We start from the raw sequence: 21,352 nt of genomic DNA, 5'->3' as shown, positions 1-21,352 counted from the left end.
TTGCGGAGTCGGTGGAGTGGAGTCTGTCCACCAGCTGCTCAGATCAGTACTCAGCACTGCAGCAGCTTATAGTGATATCCACCAGATGGACTGCAGCCTCAATATCAGGCCATGCAGAGCTTTTACAAAGCACATTTCTGTGCCCGGACATACAGAAAAAGCAGCCAACACTCGTGCAACAATATATACTTCAACTGTAAATCAGGGTATGTATGTATTTGTACATTTAAAATATTACGTTTTAAGATGAAGGGAGGACACACATGTTGGTGCGATGTATTGTTTCATGATCACCAATAAAGCAGGCTTTATTAAGCATGCCTGTGTCCCGAGGGTTATTTTCTAGACATTCCCAGGAGGAAGTATGAGCCGCTACACTTATCTGCACAGCCTCTCTCCAGCGACAGAGAGCTTGATCCATCCTGAAAGGGGGATTGAACTCTCACAAGATGAAGACATGACATCTTCGGCTTACTTGATGTCAATGATAGGACAGCTCACTTGTAGATCGGGCATGTTGCCAGCCAGCTCTCCCTGGGTCCTGAATGCCGTCTCTGAACAGAGGCCAACGACACAGATGACATCCGGGGAAGCCCGTCACCTGTTGCTTAAGGACAGAATAATCAAAGTGGGTCATACCAGGACGCTGGCCTCGCAGTGTGCACAGGTCTGATGTGTTCATCTTATGCATGTTTGAGTGTGTGTGTGTGTGTTTTCCTAGACTTGTCAGGGCAGCAGCCAGAGCTGAGCCCTGAAATCCACCCCAGTGACAGAGATCATCAGCATCAGCAGCAGATCTTCAGCCTGGATCATGTTCACAGTGAGGTCCTCGCCAGGCAGAGACACCACTGCACTGTCCAGCTGTACAAGAAATTGCTGTCTGCCAACACGTTTCTGAACATTGATTTAGCAATGTTTAAATCAGCAAACATATTTATAAGCACCAGGAGCATTTCTCTTGGCAATTACAACAAAGGTCATTTTAATATAAACAAATTACAACTTTATTGATTTACATGCATCCAGGTAAAATACATGTTATTATTGCCCTTAAGGGATTTTTTTCTCTCCTTACGATCCACACTTGACACTTGCCTAACAATGTTGCTTAATTGCAACCTCGATGAAACATGCATGCTCAATCACAGAGAGAGTTTACTGTCGAATTTATGGAAATGCTCGAAAGAGTCCTGTGTTAGTTGTAGGGTACACCTGCACTTGTCAAGGTACTCAAGTACGCTGGGTAATTGGCTGTTGATTGCTGCCATTAACATGTGATGGCTAAGTGCATCTAATTCCTGTTCCATTTCCACGGTTCAATTTAATGTCACCACCCACTCTTTTTCTCACAGGTGATTAGCCGAGCCTGCGAAATTTGTTCTTTTTTTTAATGATATAAGCACAATATAAGGAAGGAGCGGTAGTATCAGAAGCACCATTGTAATTGACACCTTTGCCTAGCTGATATGCTTTGTGGTGAGCAGTAAAGGAAAGCATGGGGAATGTCATTTATCCCTGTGTCTAATATTTTAGACCAAATCCTCGTTGGTTTAATGCCACAATAAAAGTGCAAAAGGATGCATTAGTCCACATAAAGTCTGCTTTGGAATGATGTTATAGCTAACATGATTGGTAGTGTCTTAGCATTACTGCATCTCCATGGTTTAATATTGACTCTCTATAGCAACCTTCTAATGAACCAGAGCTGTTCTGTCATTTGTTGCAAGACACAAATCTCCTTTTCAACCCTTTGTCTCTTGCTTTTTACAAACTGATGCAGAGAATGGTGCTCACTTTTACTATTTGCATATATTTACAGTATCACCACTTCAGGGCACAGAGACTTGGTATCCCTTTGAGTTTTAATCTCCTCGTCTGCCTGCATCCTCGCGGCTATTTCATTTAAGTTTTAATATGTGTATTTGACATTTTGTTCATTTGGACCCCTCCCCCCCACTTAATTTAATTGACGTGCTGCTGCCTTGTGTTGTTTATTTTGTCCTTTGTGAAGATTTCCCGCCACTAACCGCAGATTAGTCCACTATACATATGGATCTGTAGCATGGAGTACACACAGTATATATATATATATATATATATATATAGCCTATATATATATGCACGTGACGGGTGGGAAGAGGGCGCGCGCTTGTATGAGTTTCTCACAACATGGAAAATGCCGCGAGGAACTTTGCACAACAATAGCCATTCTTATGAATTATTATTAAGTATTAAAAAGTATTGTCTTTTTTTCATCTTTAAGTGTGTTGTCATTCCTACTACTACTTCTGCTATTACTACTAATAATAATAATGATATTATTAATAATAATAATAATACATTTTTAATTTGTCTAATATCCATAATAAACAAAACAGATCCAGTTCCAGACAGCAGGTCCCACTGGTTTTAAAATGTCAAGCCGTCGTGCCCCGTGGTGTTCTTTGTCTGAGCCGCTCTCAGATCAGCTCTGCAGACCGTCGTCGGGAATGGTGCGTCTGCCATCTGCCGGACACCGAGGGTAAAACATGCACCAGTGCTGTGGACAGCGTGCAGTACACTGATATCAGACAGCAATGGGGATGTTTGTTGTGCTTCTTACAACTGCATTGTGATGGTCTGATGTGGTTACTACGAATACCTGCTTTAAGGGTAATGGATCTTTGGAATAAAGCTGGAATCTCTGTAAAATTGTAATGCTCATTTGGGGATTTCTGCATTTTGTGGTATCTAATAATACACCTTCTGTCATCTTATTGCACTTCATTTTATTTTCTACACCTAGATTATTGATCTTACTAAACTATACTTCCATCTATTGAATTTAGGGCCCTATACTTTCATACAAAAATGTACAACTGGTTATTGATTATTTTTCAGCAAGGCATTACTGATCATTTTATTGTGTCACTGTAAAAATCTACATGTTCTCATCATGGTTTTTCACATTTTCAACAAGTTTAACTTGTATTTCCACAAAACCCTACAGGAAGCCAACCTAAGAGGAATTTGTGTGATTTCATGAGATCATTGGCTGAATGTGAGGAGATGGAGGCTACAGTTAGGTCGGGGGAAGCTCTCCTCCACTGTTCCCCTACAGTCAGGAGGTACCAGACCAACAGTGTGAAGTCATGCATGAGCCCCGCTGGACTGATCATCTGTTATTGCACAGCCATCTGGGTGAGACCCCAGGCCTGTTTAGATCTTCAAGCAACAGGAATGACATCAATATAAAACTCAGAAGAGTCAAACAAAACCTGTCTTGTTCGTTGCTTGATCCATCTGCCATCACCTGAAAAACAAACTCTTCTGCACTGATACCTTCTATAAACTTGAAGTTAACAGTAACACCTCATGAAAGTGAGCCTCATGTTCCCTCTATTTCACTGCTGAGGCAGGTATTAGCCAATAATAATACAGCATGTGGTGCAGTTTAATACAAAATAAAACCAAGTCTCCTTTTATCACACATCAGCTAAGTGCCACATAGTCAAAAGATCCGATCTCAAATCTGGCCTATCTAGCCATTGGCTTACGCAGCTAATTAACTTCACACACCAAAATTTGAATTTAAATTAACGATTGCAAGATATCATCAGGGGACACAAAGCACCCCACGAAGAAGTTTATGATGAAAAAAAGATGAGTATTAGAGAAGGCAATCGGTGAAGTAAGGAGGGCTTTTAGATGAGGGGATATCTCCAATTACAATCCACCGTACACTTGTCAGCAGTAATGAAATGTTTGCTGAGAGGTTGCTATTTGTGGCTGCTAGATTGGATGATGCTGCTCCACTGCCCCCACTAACAATTATATTCCATGCATAAATTTCCCTAGCATCTCTTGTATTGTGAACTGTTGGCCAGATATACCTACAACTGTCCAAGAAGCCACAGAATAATGAAACATTATCGTGCGCGTACAGTAGACATGATATTCAACTCCTGCGGAGAAAATGCATAATGTATCTCAAGAGGCACAGAGCAAGAAGAATAAAAGGAAAAAAAAGGAAAAACTTCTGCTTCTTTTATTGTTTTTAAAGAATTACATAATGCATTAATCACAGTAAAGACAAACCGGCTTTCCCCGCATGTCATAATTGTGCAAGCTTACAATTAAATGTAAAATTAGATGTAAGATGTAAAACTTCTGTTTTTTTTTTTTCCTCTGCTCAGCCTTTCAACTCAATTGTACAGGGAGCAGAGCAGTAAAGCTTCGAAGAACGGACCAACTCTTTAGTCTCTGTACTTGACACCAGTGCCCGGTGGTTTGCATACGATCAGGGATAAAAACGTACAGATGCTATAACAGCCATATGCGCTTGTCTGTAAATAACTTGCTGCTTTGATCAGTCCTCCACTGGGGTCATTCGTAGCTGCTGTGACCGGCTATCTGAGGAAACACTGAAACATAAGCCAGGTCCAAATAATTTCATCAGATTTGTGCAGTATGTATTTCCAATTAAAGTGACATCACATAAACCTAATTAGTATAGATGCAACCTGCAACTTGATTTTCCAGTGCATGGTTTTCTCATCAAATTGATTACACAGACCCTGCAAGGAAGTGCACTGCACATACGAATCTAGTGCACGTGCTACTGTAGGTGGATATAAAAATGCATTTGTGATGTTGCTCATAAACATGGATGTTCATCAGCTCGAGAGAGTAACAGTCAGGTGCTTAACTTCGCTACTCAAATATCATTTTAATCACAATATGTTTATGTTATGACTGCAAATGCCAAAAGTAAAGACATTTCAAAATGCACTGCTCCCTGTCAGATCTTTCCAGGAAAAGACGTCTGTTTTGTGCAAAATAAATCGAGTTCTGATATGCAAGTATCACGGACACAAAGAGAGGCTTTGCATCCTCTTGCAGGTTCAATTACTGGCCTGTGGCAGATACTAATCCTATTCTACTGTTTATCATGATTGAGAATGTACAGACCATTCAATGACTTCATGCAAGAGGAGGCAGAGGGTCAACCAATCACGCAGTCGTCTCACACACACTCACTAGACAAAAACCACACTCAAGTACTACACCAACCACTTTAGCATAAACTGCAAGTCAGTAACAAGTCAATAGTGTTGATTATTTGCTCTTCTATCCTACTGTGTATTGTGCTGTCAGGTCATTTACCATGAAAAGAAATGGATTATCAAAAACTATAATACATGTGGCACTTCTGTGCGCAAAAATGAAGCAGAGGATTTCAAGAGAAAAGGAGTTTTAGTTATTTCTGGATAATTAAAGACATGCTTGTACTATTATCGGAAAGATACAATGACACTGGGATATCACAGCACGCCAAATTGGAAGAAAAAAAAGAAAGAAATATAAGTGCACATAAACACGAGTCCCTTTCTTGAACTTATGAGGAGGTAGAGCTAATATCCAATAGTTCACTAGTCAGCCCATGCGGAAACATGTGGCATCTCAGGTATAAGATTAGAAACTAAAATGTCTTTGTTCATTAAAGAAGGCTTGTGTTAATTAAGGGTGATGTGACGACAATAAGCATCACAGCAGGTCAATTTCCAACTTTTCCTCCCTTCCCCGTCACCGTTTTACTATTTTTGACCAGTGCAAAAATGATCCAGTACTCTGGTGTAAACCAATGCAGGACAGTTAACTGTATACAGACCAATATCAGGCTCATTGGTTTCAACTCTGAGGTAGGATCGAGAAAACCAGAGGGGACAGTTGTTCAAACTCAAGTGCATTAAAGGGACAGAGCCATGACAATCAGTGATGTGCTGATGCTCATGTTCCTGCGGCGAGGGCTGGACAAAGGTGTCTCAGTGGGACGTGGTTGGCCCATTGGAGTGTGTTTGTGTGTGTGTGGGCGGGGGTATTAATGTCTATGCTGGATAAAAAAAAAGAAAAAAAAAAAAAAGAAAAACTCAAAAATAACTACCTGTACAGAGCGCCCCACACCAAAGGCACTATTTTCAATATATCCATAAATGCCACCACTTCTCTGTGCACGAACTGACCCTGTATCATCACCGTCCAGCATCCCCACTTTAGGGCTACTCATTGCTAAGGTGCCTTCCTAACTCAAGCTTTTCTTGCAAGTTTATTATAATAACACCACTTGCCTCAGACATCTCGAATGGGCATGATATGCATTTTCATTTTTTTTAAAATTAGATAAACAAAAGCATTAAATAGAATTACAGAAATAAATACATTTTATTTCATATAAATATGTGGGCCCTTATGTCCAAATTGTCACTGACACACGTGTTTTTGGGAATAAGATGAAGTAAACAATTCCTGAAATAAGCTGCCCTACTGTTTGATACACTAACCTTGATGAGTAGTATGGTTATTGTGAAGTGATTTCAGTGTTTATGAGTCACTAAATCCCATCAGTAACTATCATGCACTGTAAATCCCAACGTTACAATGCATTTAATGAACATTATACTGTAATTTAATTGGAAGCCCTTCCCTCTCACTCGGGGGAAAAAAAAAAGATCAGTGATCACATCAAGCAAGTCTGGTCCCTTTATATAGGATTATCTTTTACGTTGATTTAATGTCATATTGGTAACTGTGTGTATATAAAATTCCTAATACAGACCCCAAAAGTGAAACATTACTGAAGAGACAAAGATAAAAGGAAAAATCCAAATCAGGTTCAAAGTTAACATCTTGCCAATTTTTCCCCAAGGCCGTTTTTTTTTTTTCTTTTTTTCACCACGGCTAAAACCTGGATTTGTCCACATACATACAGTAATATATATTTTGTAATCTTTCAACGTCTCTGGCTATGTACAAGCTATACAAATAAAGAGCAGGCTGTGGGCCAGGTTTTATAAGCTGTGCAGAGGGAGCAGTTGGTTGGGAAGTCTCCCAGTCTCCCGGCTCCTTCCCCCGCAGTCTGCCCATACAGGTGGCTGTTCTGCTTCACTTGCGATCGTCGATGGTCTTAATGAATTCCACCGCCGCGGTGAACTGCATCCACCAATAGCACTCCTCCCCACTCAGCCGGCTGGCGTAGAAATTATTGATGTACTGAACGGTGGACAGCAGGCAGGGCGGGTTTGCCTGGAGGGGAGGAGATGTGGGGATGGGCCCACATTAACCGCTGAAAGAACCTCACGCAACGCCGTACAGATTATAATCATAAATATGGAAATATGTAAAATATATCCACGCAGGTTAGCAGATAGCAGTCTTTATGGTGCACTGCAATTACAGTCGCTTTGTGAAAGCATTTCCTGATGACTATTTTCAATGGTTATTGACAAGAATTCAATAAGTGATCCATAATGAAGGTACAAATTCTTAGAAATTGAGGAGTTTGTTTAAGAAAATACAGCTGAGTAGCGAGTCTAATTTCAGTATGGAGGAATGAAGAAAGAACAGACTTACCCTTATGAGGACAAAGACAAGTACAGGGACAAAGTCATCTGCTCCAGGGACGGAGTCTTCATTGGCCAGACTGAGGAGGTTCATGATGGTGGAACACATGCGCAGTATACACTGGACTTTGTCTCGTGGCGTCTTGTACGCATTGATGGTCCTGATCTCAGACTGTGCAGAGGGCCAGGGAGCCTCCTTCAAGTAAACCTGCAACCAGAAAAGTTCAACTACACTTTTTGAAGTTCTCTGAACTTACAAGTCTCTTCTTGAATGTCTCTTCTCATGTGTGTAAGTGAAAGAACATACCTCTGGGATTTGAAGAGCTTTATGAGTGGCCGTCACAACTTTTGAGAGCCGCTGGATGTGTTCATGGAAAAGTCTGTGTGAGACAAAACAACTCAGTATATGACAACAGATAGAGCACACATTCTGTCCAATCCAGCAGTGCAGCTGTCCTGAAAACTTAATCTTAACCTTAATATTAAGCACTTTATTTTCAATGCATCTTCCAACCTTTTAAGCAGGTTACAGTAGAAATTAAGCTACCTGACTTGTTAGTTAATGTAGCTGAAATGAAGTTAAATTACATTTTTCCAGTCGTATAAAGAAGCAGATAAAGTGTCACACATCATAGCATCACAGCATATTCTGAATATATGACATGCTTTCAAATTACTTGCATACAAAGACAATTGTGGGGGCAAAACCTTTGTGAGGTGTGAAGGTGGGGAGTGTCCCATTCTGAAGCTATGTTAAAGTAAGGGCATTTTTACACCAGTACAAAAGCACTTCAATGAATTTGCATAAATACACACATACATGAGAAAATACTTACTTACTCTTTTCTTACTTACACACAAGTCAAAAGAAAAGTAATACATGAGTGAGAGCTCAAACCACCATCCACACAGAAAACACACTGGCTGCTTTATAACTCACATTTCACATTTATCCACCTCAGTACTTGTCCATTCTGCTGAGGTCCTCAACCAACACAGACAATTAAAAAGAACTTTTTTTCACCACTAATGTACCGTATCAAAGTCTATATACTGTTATGACTAACATTATTTCCGGTGTTAAATGCCAGAACAGAGCTCTGCTGTCTCCACACTCTTTCACAGTTTTAAAGCCTCATAACACTAAAGCTCTTTTTTTTTTTTTTTTTGGAGCTGTAGACATTCCAGCTACTCACTGGTCTCTGAGAATATCTCCATCCTGGTTGGGATAGAAGGCCAGCTTAAAGATGCGGTTCATAACGCTGCGCTCGATAGCCATCTGGGCATCCTGCAGCTGGTCCTCACTTGCATACTGCCAAATGGCATCACGGGCCATGGCACCGTACAAGTAGCGCAGAAAATCCTCCACTGCTGCCGTCTTGTCATCCGCCGCTGTGCACCCCTGGAAAGCTGGGGGGGGAATCAGCAGAAAATCACAGACTTAACACCAGAAAGGGATACATGCAGTAACCTTGTTTGTTGATTGCTTTTAAGTGAGGTAAGTTGAACTTGGAAGTGACATTGTGTATAACCACATCAAATACTTAAAAAAGGAGTTTAATGTTTAATATTATACAGGGGAATGCCTTGACATCATTAAATGTACAGTTGCCTCTCTTTTGGTTGTGGAGTAATAGCAGCAAAAACATTAAAAATCATGTATAACATCCAAAAAATGGCAGACAATAGGATAATAGAGAGGTAAAAATGTACTTTGGAGGGTAGCAGCAAAGGCCAGCTGAAGAACAAACAAGTCAAGTAGGGATTAGTTAAAAGAAATATGAAAATGTAGACATACCCTTGATAAAGTCAAGCATCTTGGATTCCATGTGCTCAAGAAGGAGCCTCACACAGACAGTGGTGAAGTAGCGGTTCGCCACCTCCTTGTCTCTCAGCACCCTCTGGAGGAGCCTCTCCAGATGGGCCTGAGAGGTCTGCAGGCCCTGACGACACCTGGTTAGATAAGCTATGTATGGTGCTCGCTTTCTAAAAGGAAATACACAAAAGTTGTATCTTATTATTTATCACTCTCTGCGGTTCCCTGAAACAAGGTTATACACTGGACAAAGAAAAGATATCAGAATGAAAGACCCATGGGGTTCATTAAGTGAGCTCCCCTCGTCTCTCCAGGCCTCCAGATTTACCTGTAATCCTCCGCAATGGCAGCCAGCAGCTTCCTGCAGGTGCGTGCGTCAAAGCGGCTGACACAGCGCGTGGTCTCCTGGATCTGGGCCATCTGGTTCTTATCCTGGAGGTTGATGGCCTCTGCGAGCTGGACCTTGAGGAAGCAGACGATCTCATTGTCTGAGAGAGAGAGAGGGGACGATAGGGAGACAGCATTAGACAACACTGCTCGCAGCTCACAAAGGAACGCCTGGTTGCTGTAATCTGATCAGGCTGCCGCCTCCACATGACAATGTGACTGATGGGCACAAAGATGGAGTCTTATGGTTTTACTGTTAACCATTTCACAGGAGGTCGCTTGACTCTGCCTGCTATTGTCGTGCCTTCAGGATGTGAAGGTGGTACCTTGCAGAACTGCTATGAGCAAAGCTAAACAGGTCAGTAATAGTTTTGTGCAGTGTCAGAACACTGGCATCTTTATGATCAAATGTTTGGCCAATATTAATCTATGTGGTTACACAAGTATTTTTAATATTTATCATGGTTTAATAATGTGATATTTAACTGACACCATATGGGGATTCTATTTTAACAGCCCCCACTCTTTCAACCTTGCCTTAAACCTTGGAAAGTGAGTCAGACGGTGAAGGTGGTACAGATTTGGTGTCTTGCTTAAGGACACTTTCAGCTAGTTGGATGTTTGCCAACATTAAAGGCTTGTACCCTGCTCCCTGTGGAGCATTGTGACAAAGATACCTAAACTCTAATAGATAAGACCAATTTTTTACAATCGCTCTAAATGAATACATCAAGTACTATAATTCTGCATAAAAGCTCAAGAACTCCTACCTTCAGGATCCATGTGGTCAGGCAGCCCATTTCGTGTGGTTGCAGGGGCCATGATGGGCAGAGCCACTGAGTCTGCAGAACACAATGCCAACCTCAACTTCTTCTTTGCATCACTGGTAGACACAAACAAAAAAATAAATCGAATTAACAGTAATGGCTAAGCAATATCTGCTTAGAAAACGAGAGCATCTTGAGTGATTGTTGAGTGAGTTTTGTGGTTTCCTGCAAGGTTGTGAACGCCCGACCTGAAAGAGAACTTGGAGTCATGCTGCTGTGCCGTCTGGCTGGCTGAGTCTGGGAGGTCATCTGTGGAAATGTTCTGCAGAGTATCTTCTCTTGGAGAGTCATGCACGCTGTCTTCAACACAGAGATCTGTGAAAATATCCAAAAATACAAAATTAAAATCTTTAACCGTAATGCAAGTGTGTGTAATATTCATGTGCATGTGTTGTTTTTTTTTTTACTGACCTCCTGTACCATCATAGGAAGCTCCAGCTGCAGCTCCATCACTCGGGCTGGGCCTCTTGATGTTCCTATACTTGTCCAGGATGTCTTCAGCTGCCTGCGCTTGACTGCTGTGTCTGGGCAATGGGTCTTCTGACAAACCCACCAACAAACAGGTTGCATTAAAATGAAACCCACAACGGTGGATTTGTTTCAGCTCGTCAGGAGTGAAATTAAACCAAACCGGGACTAACCTTGTGGGATACGCTCCTGGGAAATGTCATCTTTCTCCTGTTTGTCCCTTTTCCTAAATGCTGCGATTGGAGCTGTGGAGGAGAGACATGTGATGATTGACTTGGGGCAGTGACACCACTTCCACTATCACTGGATGACAGGCTGATCATGAGTCAGCTGTTGACAGCCACTTTAAATCTTTGGTATTTTTTCATGGGTTTTATTGAGACTAAAAATCTCAATGTGGGATGTATGGTATCATACAGGAGACCCAAAAAAAGTCTAGTCGCAGAACTTTACTGAGAAAAAAGCAAAAAAATATTGAAATGGTGAATTAAACCAGAATATCACAAAGGTCCACTGTAACTCATTATAAAAAGTCCAGTCAATACAGATGTAAATAATCCTACTGATGCTCATCCTGTTAACACGAGGGTGAAAACAGGACAAACAAGACAGACACAGAGTCTACAATTTGATGACACACACAGGGAACATTGGGTGGAGTATCTACACTGATATTCTGTATTATCCATACAGTAAAATGGTAACGTACTGTAGCAAAAAAAGAAAAAAAAAAGGAAAGGGTGATTAAAACGGATGCATGGATGAGGAGTGTGGGCGCGTGAACTCAGGCTACACCATGTCACATCACAGCTCTAAAGCTCTAAGGCGACATCTACAAAGCAGCATGGGCACGCAGCCGCTGGCTCCGGCAGGAAAGCTAGCTCAATGATGACAGCATGGAAGCGTTACCTGGGACATCACTCTCAGCCGTCCAATACAGCACTGTGAGGAACACAACAGACAGGGTTGGCCTTTCACACACAGGCTGCCGCTCTGCGGGACAACTGACTGTGCGTCACCATGCAGAGCAACAGAACAAACACAATGGACTCTACAGAGGTTTGGCGGGAGATTGGTGGTCTAAGCTTCACGGTTCTCTACTTTACCGTGTGCACACCGTCCTCCATTTTATGAATATCAATTTAATATTTACTTAAGAAAACATCATTATCTCAAAGAGTAATAAGCAGTCATTCCGTGTGGGCACAGCTCATTATTTCCCAGACAGATGTATGAGAGATGGTTGTAGAGGGGAACTGCAACAAGAGATGTGTCATCTATCAGTGCTGATGACAGAGAGGTCTATCTAATGACCATTAGCCGCTGGCTGACAGCACTGCTGGGAGGGCTACAGCCAAACAATCTACACAGCTAAAGCTCCTCTGATGACTGATTAGCTTTGAAAAGTCTATATAAATCTGCAGCCAGTGAGACGTGAGAGAAAAAGGACTGGACACGTCTCTGGAGTAACTTCAAACAACAAGAAACATCATTTTCCAACTGGAACATCAGCAATGGAGTGGACAACATGGATCATCATTCTCTTTCTCATATTATAAATTGGTTTTCGCTCTGCTCTTTAAAGTGTGATATTTCCTGTCAGTTGTGATTAAGAGAACTTTTTTTCCCCAACAACAAAACATAAAATGAGCGCTGCAATCAAACTGATCACTTTTAAATGTACAAAACTTCATTTTTCAGTTTAGAAGAGACAACATGTTCAAAATGACCAAATGGCCTGTTTGCTTACCTTTGGGAATGGCTGAAACAAAACGTTTCTTCCACCATGGTCTGTTGCGATCAGACTTCTCGTCATCACTGTCTTTCCTGTCCTCAGCCTTTGAATGGAAATAAACATATCACAACTGGGCATGCTGGTACTTTCTCAAATAAAACAAGTGAAACCAACTAAGAGACAAACAATTTTTAAGCTGCTTTTAAGTTTAATTTCTCAATATCACAACTGCCTATGGCGTTAACCCAGAGCACTACTGCAGCTGGTTACCTCTCCTTTCAGAGAGTCCTTGCTGGGGGATGAGGAGGGTCCTAAGGCGAAGGCCCCAGCAGGGTCGCGCTCTTCAACTGCTACCCGCCGGTTAAGGCCAGGGTCACTTGTGGGCCTGCGGCCTGGGCACACGATGTCAGAGCTGCGGCTGCGGACCAGCCTGTCAGGGAAGGAGTGGCGCTGCTTGGTGTGCTCCAGCTCAGCCTGGGCCAGGCAGTGAGGTGTGAAGAGAGAGTGGCGCATCTCTTGCCCCAGGGCACTGGCTTCTGGGATAGGAGGGTCGGGTGGAGGGTGAGGGGGCCGGGCATAGTGCACTTTGGGCCTCACTATTGTACCAGTGGAGGAGCCTGAGGTTATAAAAGACATATATAAATATATATATAAAAACAAAATTAAATGAATGAATTTTGACAATATTTAAATACCGCTGTACACTTTGTATTAATACTTTTCATAACAGTCTCTTTAACATTCTATGGGTCATTAAACAGCCCACTGCAAAGACTTTCTGAAGATTGAGTGAATTTTTTCTAAGTAATTACTTGTATTAAACTGCATTTAAAACTGTTTATATATTACTGAAATTCTACCAGTAGATTTATTCTGAGGTGTTACGAGGTGCACAGGTGTTGGTCTGTACCGTAACACCTCACGTAATATAACTAGAATTACCACCTCAGGGCTGTGTGCCTCTGACAACCAAAAAGCTGCAAACTCAAAAAACCCATCTTCAACCTGGCAGCACAGAAGATCTATACAATTACCACAGTTTCATAATGAGCCCCCGAGATTACCATCACCAACTCAGTATCTGACCAAAAGTGAAATGTACTTTTTTGCAAAGGATTATGTCACAGTTGACCTTTGACCATTTGGCTATAAAATGTCATCACTTCATAATTTTATCCTTTGACCACCAAAATCTTATTAGTTCATCCTTGAAACCAAGTGAACATTTGTGCCATATTTGAAGCAATTCCCTCAAGGCATTCCTGAGATATCGCATTCATGAGAATGGGATGGACTGACAGACTCATGGACAGACGGACAGACAACCTGAAAACACAGTGTCTCCGGCCATGGCTGTGTCCGGCCACTGCTGTCGCCAGCGCTGAGGCATAATAAAACCAGCGGAAAAAAACACCTCGAAAGTGGGGGAGAGTGCTAAAGAGAGATGTTAGTGGGAGATGAGCCCTAGGTGTAGGTAGGCCACCTGTTCCAAGGGTAGACTCTCTCTCCTGAAAAGCTTCCAATGGCAGACTCGTGCCATGAGCACAGTGGGACAAGGGGACAGTGCCAAAGAGCCTGGGGTGAGGTCTCTCAACCTGTCATCCCTTCACCTTGCCACAGACACACAGTCACCACCATTCCTCTCGCAAACATTTTCCACCTGCACTACAAACAAAACGCACAGAAGCAGGAACAAAGACTGCTAAGAATAATCTGGGATACTAAATGAGCCAAATGAAGTGACATTTCACTTGCACTTTCAAGCTTAGGTAAGTAAGGCTCGTTTGCGGGGTACAGACACTCTTTTGGTTAATTTCGCAAAGCTCAAGCTGTTCTGTGTATCCATGACATTAGGGTGGGAATTTAATGATATTCATTTCTAGCTCTGATTGGCTGTAGAGCATTCTGGGAGTGCCAATTACCTTCACCAGAGGAGAGGGGATCGAACATGGCCAGTAAGGAATCGGCCTGGGAGGGTGGAGATGTCAGATGGTGTGCTCCTGTAAAAACACAAGAGGATATGAGACAATTAACAGCGTTTACTAAATCAGCTGCTAATATGCAAAAGCACATTGCTGTTAGTTTAAAAAATGGCTTATAACGCAAAGTGAAAAAGATAATAGCCTGGTCTCCAAACATGATTCCCCAGCCAGGCTAACAAAGAACAGTTAACTTGCCAGTATAACTTTAACAACTACAAGTGTAGTGAGTGAAACAGTGATTTAGCTTGGTGGCAGCTGTAGAAGTGACAGGGACTAATAGCTCTGGCCGACGCTGTTTTGAGCAGATAGACACTGGACTGATGGCTTAGCTAGCCTAGCGGGGATGTGACACTCTCCTACCGTGGCCTGACTCCTCCCCATCTGGACTGGTCACAGAGTCCTTCCCTCCAAAGTCTGAGCTGCACTCTGACCGCAGGTCCTCGATCTTGTTGGGGATGTCTTCTGAGGTTGCACTGATACCTGCAGGACAGAAAAACAAACAACCTCAAAATGAGTTTTGTTGACATTCAGGACAAAAGCAACTCAGTATCACTTTTACAGTGAGATGTTTCTGCAGTCAGGATAGAAAATGTGCATGTTCAATGTTTCTCAAACAAAAGAGGATATTTTTTTCTTTAGACTCTGCTGTATAGTAGCTCTCAGATGGGAACCCAGTGGGAACTCTAAATTGGTAGCGTAAGCTCCCATGGGTTAGGGGAAAGACACAGAAAAGAGTGATCATCAGACACAGACTATCCATCGGCTGGATCCCAAGGGACATTTTCCTGTGAGCTGAGCCAGGAACGTCACCGCTGGCTTCTTAATCTAGGATACTGCTTCATGCATGTCAACATGGCATGTCCACCTGAGCCCACGGAAAAGACAACCAGCATTAACCTCTGTGTCATAAAGAAAAATTCCCACTGACCCCAGTACACTGGTTAACAACCCTCCCAGCGACATGACCGCTCTGTACAGAAACAAGGAGTTGTAGTCCATTTATTTAACCTGAATTTAAAAATGGAGGTAAGTTAATGAGTTTTCAACTTATAGAAGACAAAAGGACTACAGAGTAAAAAACAAAAGTGCAACTGATTGTTTTAGAGCGAAAACATAGACAGAGCAGTATTGAGGGAGGGGAGAGATGGGATAGTTAGATTTATACCTGAGACAACACTGAGGCCTGGTGTGCTTGGTCTCGAGCTGACCTCTCTGACCTCTGTGTCATCTGAGGTGCTGCCGACCCCTGAGCAGCTCTCCAGCTCCTGCAGACGTTCCTCCTGCTTCAGGTCTGGGGCCTCTGCAAACAAACCCAAAAAGGAAAAAATTTGATCTTTAGAAAAACAGACATCCGAGACACCATGTGCACTTTCCTCACTTGAAGTGTAGATAAAGTACCATTTAAAAAGAAGCTCATAATCCACCATACTCGTGGCAGTTTGCTACAGATGATGACCATTCTTACTCCAGCCCCTCCTCTGTTACGATTATTGGGAAACCAAGTGCACACATATGCATGAAATCAAACAAAGCATACATTACCATGTCTTAAAACTGCCAAACCAAACCATAAAGCTAGTGCGGCCAATTCTTTGGCTACCCAATGGAGCTGTTGGGTCGAACCCAGAGGCTCCATACTAACAGCAGTACTCATTTGCATGCTCGTTAGTAATAATGTGTTGGTGAAGTGCTCTTCAGAGTGTAGTTTTCTGCTGCCTAGCCATGAAACAAGCGCTGTACTCGAAGCAAGCCTCCGATCACGCTATTACTGAGCAGAACAGGGGCAGCAAACGGAACAAAAAGCAATCAAGACACTCATGCATGTCATTTCTGCACTGCACATATTGAAATGGTGTACTACTTCAATTAACATAAGGCCCAGGCTTTTCAAAGAAACACTTAACGCTGTTAATAAAGCACTCTACCGATTTTCACAAAACACTGGTTTTCAAAAGGGGGACTTCAGCACATAATCTCTCATTAATAAAAGGTTTGGACTGAATGCTCAGTTTACAAGAACAGACAAAGTATACTCTGCTTTTTTTTATACTGTAACACTGTAATTACATTTGCAGTGACACAATTAGACAAATAATGCCTTGACTGATTACTGCCATAACAAACAAAACGTACACAATACAATGTAGTGCAATGCAATGCAAAGTCTAGCCAAATAAAAAAAAAAAACTGACACCATGTAAAGTGACTGAGGACAGCTGCTTTCCTTGTGATTCCCTCCCCACTGCTCCACCACAGGTGCAAACACACCTGGTGGTCCCTCTAAGGAAACCCTGAGCTGCCTTTTACTGGCACAGGCAGATCTGCCCTGAAAGACAGGCACACAGTGCACACAAATATGACGACAGATGTATGCACACATTTTTGGTATGGAATGCAGTGCAAATACACCTGGTGTCCCAACCCCCACTTTATTGAACAAACATAAATATGCATGTATGCATACACACATGTGCATGCAAACAAACATGGGAATGAAGTGCAAGAATCAAGACAACAACCAAACCAAAAGAACAGTCAAATGGTGTCTGCATCAGCAGAATAAAACTGCCTCCCCACCCGAGTCACTGGGCAGAACCTCCACGCTCCAGGCCTCGCTCGTGGTCTCAGAGATGGTGGAGCCATAGGGGTCCAGCAGCACTGAACCTGAGCCAGGAAGACACAGCAGGCTGCCGAGCATGTTCTCCGCAGCTGCCCCTGAAACATAGACAAAGGGTTAAACTTACAGCGGCATGAAATAACTTTTTTTCATCTGGAAAAGCGTCAGACCAGCAAAAAGTCACCTCTGTAGTGGCAAAGTCATCTTGAAGGCACCTTTTAGTCCTTTTCTAAGCATCTACAGTGTGTGTTGTTACTGCAATGCTGATGATTCATATTCTGTAATTAGTTCTAATAAATTATTCAGAACTTAAATATGAGCAATGTGTGAACTTGAGGATGCTATTTCAGAAAAAGATGCCTTTGATGAGAGGTTGAAATTTTGGAGTTACATGCATGTTCATATTTAACGCTCTGTTTCATTTGCAGGGCTGCAACTAATGGCGACTTTCATTATCAGCTAATTTGACAGCTGTTTTTTTCCTCATCTAATCATTTTTTCTATAGAATGATGAAAAATAGCAAAGTGACATCTTCAGAAAGTATCAAATCCTCACCACATTCAGTACATGATCGTTTTTGCACATTTTTGCTTGTTGAATGACTGTTGAATTACTAATTAATTAATTCCTTTCGATCAGTTTTAGCACAATATGGAACTTATATTAGTTTTATGTGTTATATCTTAATTAAAAATTAAACTGTTACATCAGTTTTAGGCCTTCATGTCTGACTTTCAAACAACACTGTGAAAAGGTCCGAGATCAGCAAAAATACTAAATGGTGTCTCGGTGTTGTGTGGATGGGGTTTCAGAGACAGTGAGCTTTGCATACAGAAATGCAGCAAGTTGGAGGTCACATGCATTTCATGCTGGGACCCACAGGCACATATACCACTGTGCCAAAGGTCAGGGGTTAATGGTAATATCTCACCCTGCTCTGGCCTCCGGGGCCATGACTTTGATCTGTTGATTAAGCCAAGCATTACTCACGACCAAATTACTGAATCGCTCACCCTCCCCCAAAGTCCTCAGCACAGTGTCCCTCTATCTCCACTTAGGAAGTTGTGGCTTAACAAGGCAGAAGAATGTGGAGGAGTGGGAAAAGAGCTAGCAGGTGTGAGTGGGAATCTGTGGCCAAGGCTCAGGACCAAAAAGTCGACCTGTGGCAGCCACACCCCCTGGTACATCATGCTTCCACTTCATGGCACACACACGCCATGAGCACACACGCATGCCAGCACCCAGGCAACAGTGTGTACTGATGTTGGCGGGGGCAGGGCTCTCATTGGCGGTGGGAGAGCTCTATCCCGCTGTCCATGTTTACAGTCTTCAAGGTAGGGGCGCAGAGCACTTGTCTTTCAGGTGGATGATTAAATGAGTGGCACAACAAGAAGTGAAACAATTAGAATTTCTGCCTCATTATCATGGTAATCTTATCAGTGGGATAATGAGGTATTAATGGATATTTAATGTGCATCTCATAACCCAATCCCTTGGAGAAAACACATAAGGAAATCGCTGTAAATTCACTTAATGATGGAAAAGTCCCCCAACGCCATATTCCGAAGAATGAAAAATGGTGGATGCAAATGAGAAGGAACCAAGGTCAATAAGACTGCAGGGACTGAATGAATGTCAGAGAGAGAGAGGGATAGAGAGAGAGACAGAAAGAGAGAGAGACGGGCAGGGGAATGGCTGTGAGGAAAAAGACTGAGGCAGAGGATACAGAGAGAAGGGAGTGTGAATAAAGTGAAGACTCAAATGTTCTCTTTTTCTTTTTTCAACCTTTTTTTTCTAACCCATGTCTTACTGTCACAGTTTGGCTCAACAGTGTTGAAGCTGAACTTGCCCTCCACAGTCTACTGAAAATGTTTCTCTTACATATCGGCATATTAGGATTATTAGCTTCTGCCACTGTGATAATGCAAACTAAACTATATATAGATATATAGTGGGGTCCAAAATGCTAAAACCAACTACTATGAGTGTTATTTCTTAAACAGCCAAAGTATAAATATTGAGATATATTAGTCTAAATATGCATTGTTTGAACTTGCAAACGGCATACATTTATCTGAATGCAAAACATTGTATTGAATCTGAAAATAATGCTGGTCTAAATTATTATTTTGGTTTCGATTAGGGAACATTTTTACTTTTGATGTTCACTTTTTAAAAGCTAAAATTAGAAAAATTAGAAAAAAAAATTATTTTTTTTGCATAAGAAAATGTCTGGGCCATGCATGTGTATTAGAACCTGTGCTGAATAGAAGACCTGATTTTTGATGCTATTTCACCCACATACCACAAGGTGATGACATTTCACTAAGTCTACTTCATCAACAGTCAGAGAAGGTCCCTCTGTGAAGCAAATTCATCTCATAAAATGTGCAATGATCACACATGCTGTGTACATCAATCAGTTTGCTTAGGAAGTGTGTCTACAATGTCTACAAACACAGCTATTAAAGCCATGCACCTACCTGCTATTTCCTGCAGCCGATCTTCATCCATGTTGGGGTCAAAGTCACTGCCGAGCACATCGGTGCTCCAGGTTTCACTGACTGTCTCAGAGATGTCCCGATCATCGGTCAGACCCATCATGTCTCTGATCTCAAACTTGCGGAGTTTGTCATCCAGGTTGTCCTGAGTGGTGGCTGAAGGAGACAGTATGTTAGACTAGCCTTGCTTGTGGATATGTTTTATCTAAAAAGAAAGGTACAATAAGTTTCCAACTCAATGTTTTAGCAACATTTAGAGATGTATACCTTGTTCATGCTCCAAAAGTTGTAGAGCCTCCACCCCGTTGCTCCCTGATGGTCCAGCTCCAAGCTCAGAAACAGACTCTCCCTCCAGGTCCAGAGACGACACGGAGTTGGAACGATTGGATGGACCTGAGGAAAAAATGAGTAGGGGAAAAAAATGTATTGTTTGCTTGTTTATTTGTTTTTTGTCCTTATAACTGTGTATGGCAAGACAAAAGAGCAGCTGGAGAATGACTCATAATCACAATGATGCTTTTCTGACATAACTCTGAAGATAGAAAAAAAAAAAAAACATAGCAAAAATTTTTTTTTTCCTCATGTTTAAGCTTTATGTGTCATCAGACTGCAGACTGACCCTCTGAGATGCCTTCCAGGTTGTCACTGCAGAGGGAAAAGCGCAGGGTTTTGTCTGGTTTACCATGCAGCTTGGTATCATCAGCATGTCCATCCCCCTGGGCCCCATCAGCCATCTGCAGGTTCAAAACCTAGAGGGTGGTAGAGAGAGGAAGTGCATACATAAAAAAGGTGTATATATATCACCTAAGGTTGGTTGCAAACTTGCTTTGCCATGAGTCATTCTTGCTAGACGAAATAACAAAGACGGGAGGAGAGAATTAAATTTGGGTCAGGGAGCTTTATATGAGATATAAGGTTTCTTATCAATTGCATAACATTGCCAGTACATACAAAGCACAACAAAATGCATGACACTGACTCTAAGAAGTCTTACTCCCCTTCATTGACAGGAAAAAAAATGGTTTTGAATTTATCACATCATCATCTCTGTTGCAAATTAGTATATTAATTCAAGTTACATTACCTCATTCTCTGACATCATCCCAGGGACAGTCTGAGGACCAGTTCCTAGTGAAATCACCAGCACCTCCTCTGGCATCAGCTCCTGTAGGGACTCTTGGGAGCTGGCCTCTGCCTCCCCCTCCTGGGCTATGTTGGTACGGCTGCGGCTACGAGCAGCTGCTGGTTGGTGGGTTGGAGAGAATTAGTAGGGAACCACTGTTATTTTGTAATTGTTGCATTCACTGAATAACAACATGTGTTGCTTTGGTTTAAATTAAATTATGTTGTTGGATTTAAGCAATACGTTCAGAAATTCATGTTTCATCAAACAACCAAACAGTATTTATGAAAACGAATAGATTCAACACAAAGCTTGAAACTAGACAACCAAGACGCTCATCTGGTATGTCACACCAATGTGTTGCTTATAACTGTTATTTGTGAATAATGAGAATGAGTTGAGTAGCTTATAAGCTTTCTAATTGCAAATAAGATAGAGGTCACAATGACTATCAGTTTCACAAACAAAATGTCAAAAAAAACCTTTTGAATTCTTCCCTCTTGTAGCTATACATTG

The 21,352-nt window shown here is 41.9% G+C and overlaps 1 protein-coding gene across 1 annotated transcript in view; it reads right to left on the bottom strand.

Annotated features, from left to right (window-relative positions):
- Positions 1–4,013: 4,013 nt before the first annotated feature.
- gapvd1 (GTPase activating protein and VPS9 domains 1) overlaps positions 4,014–21,352 on the bottom strand; it is a 31,543-nt gene continuing 14,204 nt past the window's right edge. Inside the window, exons 11-28 of the mRNA XM_087170306.1 lie at positions 19,981–20,106; positions 19,696–19,869; positions 17,172–17,309; positions 15,760–15,894; positions 14,955–15,074; positions 14,535–14,612; positions 12,883–13,229; positions 12,628–12,715; positions 11,051–11,122; positions 10,821–10,949; positions 10,598–10,724; positions 10,353–10,465; positions 9,524–9,683; positions 9,178–9,365; positions 8,576–8,789; positions 7,687–7,759; positions 7,390–7,587; positions 4,014–7,062 (exon numbers count right to left, since the gene is read on the bottom strand). Coding sequence (XP_087026432.1) covers positions 6,922–7,062; positions 7,390–7,587; positions 7,687–7,759; positions 8,576–8,789; positions 9,178–9,365; positions 9,524–9,683; positions 10,353–10,465; positions 10,598–10,724; positions 10,821–10,949; positions 11,051–11,122; positions 12,628–12,715; positions 12,883–13,229; positions 14,535–14,612; positions 14,955–15,074; positions 15,760–15,894; positions 17,172–17,309; positions 19,696–19,869; positions 19,981–20,106 — 2,621 coding nt within the window. The 3' untranslated portion in view covers positions 4,014–6,921. The remainder of the gene's footprint in view (positions 7,063–7,389; positions 7,588–7,686; positions 7,760–8,575; positions 8,790–9,177; positions 9,366–9,523; positions 9,684–10,352; positions 10,466–10,597; positions 10,725–10,820; positions 10,950–11,050; positions 11,123–12,627; positions 12,716–12,882; positions 13,230–14,534; positions 14,613–14,954; positions 15,075–15,759; positions 15,895–17,171; positions 17,310–19,695; positions 19,870–19,980; positions 20,107–21,352) is intronic.

The sequence above is a fragment of the Seriola lalandi genome, unplaced genomic scaffold, assembly GCF_002814215.2.
Source record: "Seriola lalandi dorsalis isolate HSWRI2012SDOR001 ecotype SW California unplaced genomic scaffold, Sedor1 jcf7180002054945, whole genome shotgun sequence".
NCBI lineage: Eukaryota > Metazoa > Chordata > Actinopteri > Carangiformes > Carangidae > Seriola > Seriola lalandi.
Note: the sequence above shows the minus strand (reverse complement) of the source record. Positions and strands in the feature narration are given on the sequence as shown.